General features: G+C 36.3%; 1 protein-coding gene across 1 annotated transcript in view; it reads right to left on the bottom strand.

The window, feature by feature from the left end:
* Positions 1-8,413, bottom strand: part of LOC107720466 (V-set and transmembrane domain-containing protein 4-like) — a 12,844-nt gene extending 4,431 nt beyond the window's left edge. The window contains exons 1-2 of the mRNA XM_016528188.1: positions 8,344-8,413; positions 5,744-6,142 (exon numbers count right to left, since the gene is read on the bottom strand). Coding sequence (XP_016383674.1) covers positions 5,744-6,142; positions 8,344-8,395 — 451 coding nt within the window. The 5' untranslated portion in view covers positions 8,396-8,413. The remainder of the gene's footprint in view (positions 1-5,743; positions 6,143-8,343) is intronic.
* Positions 8,414-9,184: the final 771 nt, after the last annotated feature.

Genomic DNA, 9,184 nt, shown 5'->3' with positions numbered 1-9,184 from the left:
GCTGCAAATAAAAAACACACACACACACACACACACACACACACATATGAGTTTGACAACACATGCGCTGCAAATACTCCCAACACAACCAAATACAGAAACTCAAATACACACAGACCACATTGGAAATGTTTAAAGGGGTCACCGGATGCAAAATTCACTTTTGTTGTTGTTTGAACATAAATGTGTGTTGGAAGTGTGTGTACACATCCGCCCTATAATGATACAAATCCACCCAGTGTTTTTTTTTTAATCCCTATTTTAAAATCAATCACATTTTCATATTTAGAAACTGCTATGTCGCATTTGACACAGAATTAGAATTTCGAACATGTACGGCATTTCCAGTTGTCTATGCATTCTTATTAACCACACTGCAAATGTCTTCTGCTTTTTCTGCTTGCACATGAACTATATTTATTTCTCTACTGCAGAAATGTGCTTATTTTTGGAACTCTTGCTCATGCTTGACCGAACTGGGGAGGGACAAAAGCTCTATTGAGTCATATGGTTCAAAAAAGGAGCCAGATACAAAATCTCCAGTGGTTTACTGAAGGCTTCTGTCACTGTACAGGATGCCAAAAGTCATTTGTTGAAGACCTCACAGATGCATGAATAGAGATGCATGTTTCAACAGAGCAGCTGCATCAGCTGACATATTAATTATTTCATTGCACGACCACAGCGCATTCAGCTATGAAAAGAAGTAGCGAATATATGAAACTGTATAAAAAGTAGGGAATTTAAAGTCAGCAGCATTCTTCTCTGTCTTGGCAATATGAATGATCACACTGTGACATTTACTAAGCCTCGATGGTTGGCGTGCCTTATATTCAATATGATAAGTTTGCCTTTGAGCAATGGAAACAAAATTGGCCACAACAAAACTACATAAATAATACAACCCATTTAGGTCAAATCTATTTTTTTTTCACAGAAACAGCCTTCAATAGACGTTATTGATTTGCATCACATTCTGACAAGACAAGAGTCATACAAAACATCTCCCTACAGCTTCGTCGAACCCACAAACACGGTCAGTATTCCCTGCTTTCTCTGTTCTAGTGTGCTTTTAAATCTGCACCACATCCGTCCTCACATGGCAGAGACACTCAATGGTTCTCCTTACAAACACTGTCAGTGGAAAATGTGATCATGTTTTAGGAAACAAAGTTTTGAGCTTAGTGGTATGGCTTGGTTTTGGGACTACTTTACTTGGATATCTCATTGGTTGGTTGGAGCACACATTCACATAGTTGTTAGTTATGTTTATGTATGTTTATGCATCAACTGGAGTATATAATCATTCCCTACTAAGTAGTTAGTAAGAGTAAGTTCTTGTGTAATTTTATGAAATAGCTTAGTCAAGGAACTATATGCATACAGTAGCTACTGGATATGCAATTTTTGTTTCGCATGTCATTATACTGTATATCTTTATATCTGCTTTTTTCAAGCAATCCTCATTTTAAAGTTAACATGTCATCAGAGTTGATCATATTTACTTTATTGATGCAAGTCTTGGTCACGGTTCCTTCACCCACGGAAGAGAGGGGCGGGGGCAGCAGAGCTCATTAGCATTTAAAGCAAAATGGACTAGAACCGCGTGCTGAAAACAGAGCTGATTTTGACAAGGTAAAACAGGTGTTTTTTACACTATCATTGAGAAATTTTGAGTTAAGTATGTTATATACTTTTTTTATTAAGACCCTAAAGAATCATATCAACTTGTGGAAAATGGGCATCCGATGACCCCTTTAAGGGAACCGCAACAAGTGAGGAACCTGGCTGGGATATGGTTATCAATTTCTACTCTGAAAGGTGAGATTTTTGTTTATTTTAACACCCTGATCATATGATTCCTTAGCTTTGTTTTTTGTTTTTTTTTGGATATTATTATAGCTTAAATAAGCACATCGGAAATGTTTAAGGGAACCACAACAAGTGAGGAACCTGGCTGGGACATACTTATCAATTTCTACTCTGAAAGGTGAGATTTTTGTTTATTTTAACACCCTGATCATATGATTCCTTAGCTATTTTTTTTTTTTTTTTGGATATTATTATAGCTTAAATAACCTGACGAAATAAACAATTACTGTAACTGTGAACCGTTACGTAAGCTGGCTAACTTACTCTTACAACTTTCCTTATGAAAATTAACCATGGTTTTACTACCATGGTATTTAGCCATGGTATTTGTTATTAGGTATTCGCACAACTGTGGTTATGCAAATGGTAAACAATGCACCAAAAAAAAAACCAGTTACTACACATTTACTATAATAAAACCATAGCTAATTTTCATAAGGGTTGTTGGGGTTGTGTTCTGAGTATTTGCAGTGTGTTTCTGTATTTTGTGTATTTGCAGCACGTGTTGACAAACTGATGAAGATGTTTTCTTAATTTACTGGTGCTTTTTCTATTTGCATGTGTCTTTTTTAAGTTGCAGCGCGTTGAGCTCTCTCGGCCACCATACTTTTAGCATTTTATTTACAGAATAAGACAAAAGAGAAGAGGGGACATTTTGGAGAATCAGAAATTGTCTGGTTATCTAACGGCTAGGCCACAGAAACAGCAGGTCGACTAGCTTATTTGAGTCATTAATCTCTTCATCCCCTTTTTTCAAGCAATCCTCATTTTAAAGTTAACATGTCATCAGAGTTGATCATATTTACTTTATTGATGCAAGTCTTGGTATTTATCATATGCTGCAAAGAATTATTCCAAATAAAAAATGGTTTGTAATATTTTATTGAAATCGAACGACTGAAATGAAACAACCTTTCAGCAGAAGTCATGAATCTCTCTTACTTTTCAACCCATCTGCTTGACTCTATTCTTATTTGTAACTCTCAGATTTCTAATCAAATCAGTTCCTGATGGATAAAATATCTTTCACTCACCAAATTACAGCAATAACAGAGTTTCACATTGACTTGTTGAAATGTTTCTACACCTCCAAAATTGAAGACCCCATGAAATGGCTTGACAAGCACCATTGTCTTTCATGTGTTGATTTATTATTGAAATAGGAGGTTTGACTGTGGAAGTATTTAGGCAAAATGTGCACATTTTATGACACTTTAAATGTGAAATGTCCAGTGAGTGGTGCTAAAAGCATGTTCAGTTTTATCTGAAACAGAATTTGGCAACATTATGTTGGTTGTTATACATATTGCAGAAGTTCAGAAATGTAACGTCCAGTGACTGGTGCTAAACGGTTAATGCTCCATTGCATTTGAAAATAATGTAGCAGCTACACTAAACTCAGCGTAAACCAAACCAATAGTGCTAACAAAAGCAACCATGAGATAAAAACACATTTGCTTAGGCAATCATGTCATTTTATCTTGCTTCTACAAGTTTTTGAGCTCTTTTATCATAACTCGTGACACTCGTGTTTCACGGGACTCGTAAGGGAGCGCTGTGTAATACTGTACCGGGTGCCCTACCAAGCAAGTTTACTACATTAGTAAAGCCATGCATGGTTATGTTATGCAAACATCAAAATGTGCTAGTTTACAAATCATGCACTATAGTAATAGCATTTTGGTCATAACATAGTATTGCACAAGAAACCACACAAGTTTTTAATAATCTGCATTGTAATTATAATTTGTGTGAAAAGTAAATAAAAGTTGTTGGTGTTTTACTATCACTAGTGTTCATTTCAATTGGAAACGGCAATGGATTGAATGTCTAGGTAGGCCGACATATTTTACAAAAATTTAGGTAAAGGCACGTTTTTCCAATGAACATAATATTACATATACATATTATGTTGGATTTGCTATACTTGCTATTGCTCATTGTTGGTTGATTTGACGAACATTTGTATACAAGAGGAGTCGACCAAGAGTAGTTTTTACCTAAAGGGAGAAACTGCAAGTTTTAAATGTTTGCTAAAAGTGAATTTTGCAGATGCTTGGCAGTACACTCACATGTAGCAGGTCTCAAAGTTAACACGCATGGACTTAAAGCCACAAACATCCAATTTTGATTTGGTGACGTCTTTAAGTAGGCCAGGCGACACCCTCCCACAGCGAGCTCTGGCAGCCCTTTTTGGGAAACTCTGATCTAGTAGTCGAGTCCCTGACCCCATTTTTCCTCTTATTCTTGCTGCTTTGCTGCAAAGCTCTTCATACATATGGACTTATTTTGTCCTGGATCCAGAGAGCGACAGCCTCTCCATCCTCTGTGCTGCTTGCGTATTTGTCTGTACAGTAAGTTAGTAAAGGAAAACTGCACTCTGCAGCCAGTGTCAATAACGTTTAACTGTCGCTACGCCAGTGTTCACTTTGTTGTCAACTCGGCTCTGACCGCCAAAAGACAGATATATAACGCATAAATATTAGATCACATTTCCACATGTTGTTAATGGAAAATCGAACACACAACACCGAAGGAGTTTCTCAACATCTGTTGCTTATGTATATTGTCAGATGTTTCGAACCTTGAGACAATTTAAGAGTCTAGATGAGAGAAACTCTCAACAAACAGTCACTCAAAACGAGGGTCAGAAATGAGCTTTTCCGTATTCCATTATTTCCTTTTTAGCAATTATTAAATCAAGATTTTACACTGGTTATGTTAACACCACGAAAAACAAAGCGTTTTTCAAATTGGCATACAATTATATACAGAACGTGAGCAAAGGACGTCACTGAAACGTTCAATAACATTGGTAATATCTACCAATAACATAACTCAACATTGGTTATAATGCTCAATGCTGCATAAAAATAAATAATTGCAACGTGAGCAGATCTAAGTATTATGCCTCAATCGACACTTTTTTTCATGTTACTTTAACACTGACAGTAGTAATTGATTAGGTTAGTTTGATTATGCAGGGTTATTACTTTTGGCCCAATCCCCATTAATTTCACAACAGCATATGGACATTTTTTTTTTATATTAAAACATTTAAATACCTTTAAAAATATATATATAAATTTAGAGCTTTTTTTACACCTCCAAAATCGAAGATCCCATGAAATGGCTTGACAAGCACCATGGTCTTTCATAAGTTGGTGTATTATTGAAATAGGAAGATTGAGTGGCTCATATGAAGGAATCTTCTCTTACCCGTTGCTTTTAGTTTACTTCACAGCCATGAACAAATCACTCAGCGCAGGCTCATTGGACAAACATGCCTGTGCAAATGAACATGAATTTGACAACTTTACGATAAAACAACACTAAACCCAACCAATAGTGTTAGCAAAAACAAATGAATCAGTCATGTTATTTTATCTAGCTTCTACAAGTCTTTGAGTTCTTTTATTGTAACTTGTGTTTGACGGGACTCATACCCGAGTGCTTCATATCACAAGTGCAATGCTGTTACCGGGTGCGCTACCGAGCTATCGAAAAGTCAAACATGTGGAGCTGATTGTGATGCAAACATCAAAATTTATTAGTTTACAAATCATGCACTATGGTAAAAGTTTTTGAGAACAAAACATAGTGTTGTGGAGGGAACCACACACAAATCTAAGCTTTTATTCATAATCAAAGTGAATACGAATAAAAGTTGTTGGTGTTTTACTGCCACTAGTGTTCATTTCAGCTAAAAACTATAGTGAATTGTACCTATAGTTATGTTTTTTTCAGAGGCACATTTTGAGCACAATGAGCCTACCTTGAGTTTGAGTGGCATTGCTGTTTATTTTGGTAGCATTTTTGCTCCTGTCCCCCGTTAATTTCCCACCCGGCTCACAACAGCATATGAACAAACCTCGTAGCTGCGTGGAGGCCGAGCTGTTGGTGGAAGCTTTCCATCGTTCCTGATGCTTCTTGAACTCTTGGACCCTACAGCTGTAAAGACCCCTGTCCTGTTCGCTGATGTTCATGATGAGGAGGTTGTATATCTTGCCCTGTTTAACCACTGTCAGTTTCATTTTGTGCTTGCTGAAGCTCTTGGTGTAGTTTCCGTAGAACTTGGCTCTCCGCATGTTCACCCGCGCCACCAGCAGCTCCTCTCCTCCCGATTCCGGCTGAAACATCCAGCGCACCACAGGCAGACTCGCTGAGCGCCGCCGCTGGGTCACCTGACAGGACAAGGTGATGTTTTCCCCCTCAGCCACCACAGTGAACGGAGATGGAGTGACTGTGACGTTGATAGCTGAGCACACATCTGGAATCAGAAAATACAAAGCAAATAAATATCTCATTCACAGAGCGATGCACCATTTAAAGGAATAACTTACCCCAAAATGAAAATATGCTAATAATTCACTCACCCTCAGGCCATCCAAGATGCAGATGAGTTTGTTTCTTCATCGTATTTGGAGAAATGTAGCATTGTCTCAGCAATGGATGCTCTGCAGTGAATGGGTGCCGTCAGAATGAGAGTCCAAACAGCTGATAAAAACATCACAATAATCCACAAGTAATCCACAGCACTCCAGTCCATCAGTTAACATCTGGAGAAGACAAACGCTACGTGCTTGTAAGAAACAAATCCATCAAGACGTTTTTAACTTCAAACCGTTGCTTCCAGTCCATAATCCACAATAACGTCCTTCAGTGAAAAAGTGGTGTGGTCTGAATCAGGAGAGAAATCTGCACAGATCAAGCACCGTTTACAAAACAAAAACAGCTCTAAACAAATATGTGGCTGGATTTTGATGTGAGAGACAAGAGGAGATGCACTTTTTCACTGGAGGAATCGTTATGGACTCTATGGATATTTTGGCCAGAAGTTAAGGTTTCAATTTAAACGTCTTAATGCTGGATTAGTTTCAGCTTTTGTCTTCTCCAGATGTTAACTGATGGACTGGAGTGGTGTGGATTACTTGTGGATTATTGTGATGTTTTTATCAGCTGTTTGGACTCTCATTCTGACGGCACCCATTCACTGCAGAGCATCCATTGCTGAGACACTGATGCAATGCTACATTTCTCCAAACCTGATGAAGAAACAAACTCACCTACATCTTGGATGGCCTGAAGGTGAGTCGATTTTCAGCAAATTTTCATTTTTGGGTGAACTATTGCTTTAAAAGAGCCACAATATTTAAGAAAAATGAATTCTAACAGGATAAAAAATTATTAAACACAAGTAATTTCTTATTCAGTGTCCCAGTTGTGTAAGCCAGCAATTTGTCTGCAGACTCTAAAGAGAATAAAGCAATACACGCAAGGAAATTAAACGTAAGAGTCTTTCCAGACCCTCTTGCTGCTATTTAATGAGCCTATTTGACGGGCCATCTGGAGAACATTATATGGGTGGATCTCAAACAGACGACCCACAAATTGTCCAGCTCTGTATTGCATTAAAATGGTATATATATCAATTATAATACATATATTATATAGACATCTTGAGCAGCAAATCAGCATATTAGAATGATTTCTGAAGGATCATGTGACACTGAAGACTGGAGTAATGATGCTGAAAATCCACAATTTTACAATATATTCACATACAAAACGGTTATTTTCAATTGTAATAATATTTCACAGTATTCCTGTTTATACTGTATATGTTTTTGATCAAATAAATGCAGCTTTGGTGAGCAAAACAGAACCTTTTTTCAAAAGCATTAAAATAATCTTAATTATTCCAAACTTTTGATACCTTATTTTAATACAAACAAGCATAATATTATTACATTACTTATACCTAATACTGCATATGTTCTATATAAACTGTTTTTGACATAAACAATACCTACACTGTATAAAATGTTATATAAACATGAATATTACATGAAAGCAGAATATATATATATATATATTTGTATTATATATTAGTATAAATTTGAATGTGTAATTATGAAATCAAGCATATAGTGGCGAATATGAATATGTTCATTTAAATACGTAGTAATAAATCATGAATATAAAGTTATAAATGCTGTAGATGCAAATCTAAATCCATAAAATCTGCCACAATCACAATTTTCCATTGGCTTTAAAGCATTTTTTTAAGGAAGAAAACAAGCTGGTGTGTCATTTCTATCTGTGAGGATGTTGTGCTATTTATAAACTCAAAGTGACCACATGTATATACACACACACATAGGATTTAAGTTACATATACTAACGAAGGAGGAGTCAGAAACCACAACATACACACAGCCAGAGAAAAAAAAAGTGAATCACCAAGAAAAAAGACAAACAATTGAAAGAGAAATGTCATACTGCTTGCACTTATATAAATACATTGTGCGTATGTCAGCATGGCTGATTTGGACAATAACTTGAGCTTTATCTTAAAAATCTCAGGAAAAAAAATGCATGCATTAAAAAAAAGTCACTGACATGCTGAGATTTTCTAGCTCTACTGAACAACATCGCAGCTGATGTTAACTTCAGACAGACTGCACTTACTTCCAAAGAGAAGGTTAGTCAGGAGAGCTGTTAGCACTGCAGAGATCTTCATTCTCCAGGCTGATGGGCTCCATGCAAAAGTCACCTTCTCCTTGTAATACCTGTCATACCAATGTCATTATACAAATTTGTGTCCTCATATGTCACAAAAACGTGCGCACGCACTCACGCACGCATGCACACACACACACACACACACACATATATACAGATAGATAGATATATTTACCTCATTAAAAAAGTTTGTAAATGTTGTAGTTTACTGCAGGGCCCAGCAGAATACATGTATTTTTTTACAATATCATTCTTTTTCTGGAGACTGATGGATGACTTTTTCAGCTGATAGTGGAAACAGATGTGGAACAGCAGGAAATAACTGACTGCCCACCTCTGGATAAAGTGTGGCATTGCATGATACAGAAGCGTTAAAAGCTTGAGAACACGCTGAGACCCGAGAGATTCAAAATTGAGAATGAAAATAACTCAATCAATCAATCAAAAAAAAAAAAAAAATAGATAGGACTGTGCAGGACAGTGATTTTTTCATATTAGAAATTTAGTGTAAAGCTAAAGCAAATGCAAGACTCAGATAGCTCTCAAAAATAACATTTAGAGTGAAATAATACATTTATGTGTGTTTCTGATGCTGTAGACAAAGCACGATATATGCATTTTAATAAAAAATAAATGACTCTAAATGTACTCAAAGCCGTTCATTTTTTTATTTACTTACCAATTACAAATAAACAGTCATGTTTGATCACACATAGAAATGTATATTTAATTGTCACAGATGAATAACAGATGAATAAAAGAAGTAAAACCTAAATGACAAGATCTA

Source organism: Sinocyclocheilus rhinocerous, unplaced genomic scaffold (assembly GCF_001515625.1).
Source record: "Sinocyclocheilus rhinocerous isolate Xijiao unplaced genomic scaffold, SAMN03320098_v1.1 scaffold792, whole genome shotgun sequence".
NCBI lineage: Eukaryota > Metazoa > Chordata > Actinopteri > Cypriniformes > Cyprinidae > Sinocyclocheilus > Sinocyclocheilus rhinocerous.
Note: the sequence above shows the minus strand (reverse complement) of the source record. Positions and strands in the feature narration are given on the sequence as shown.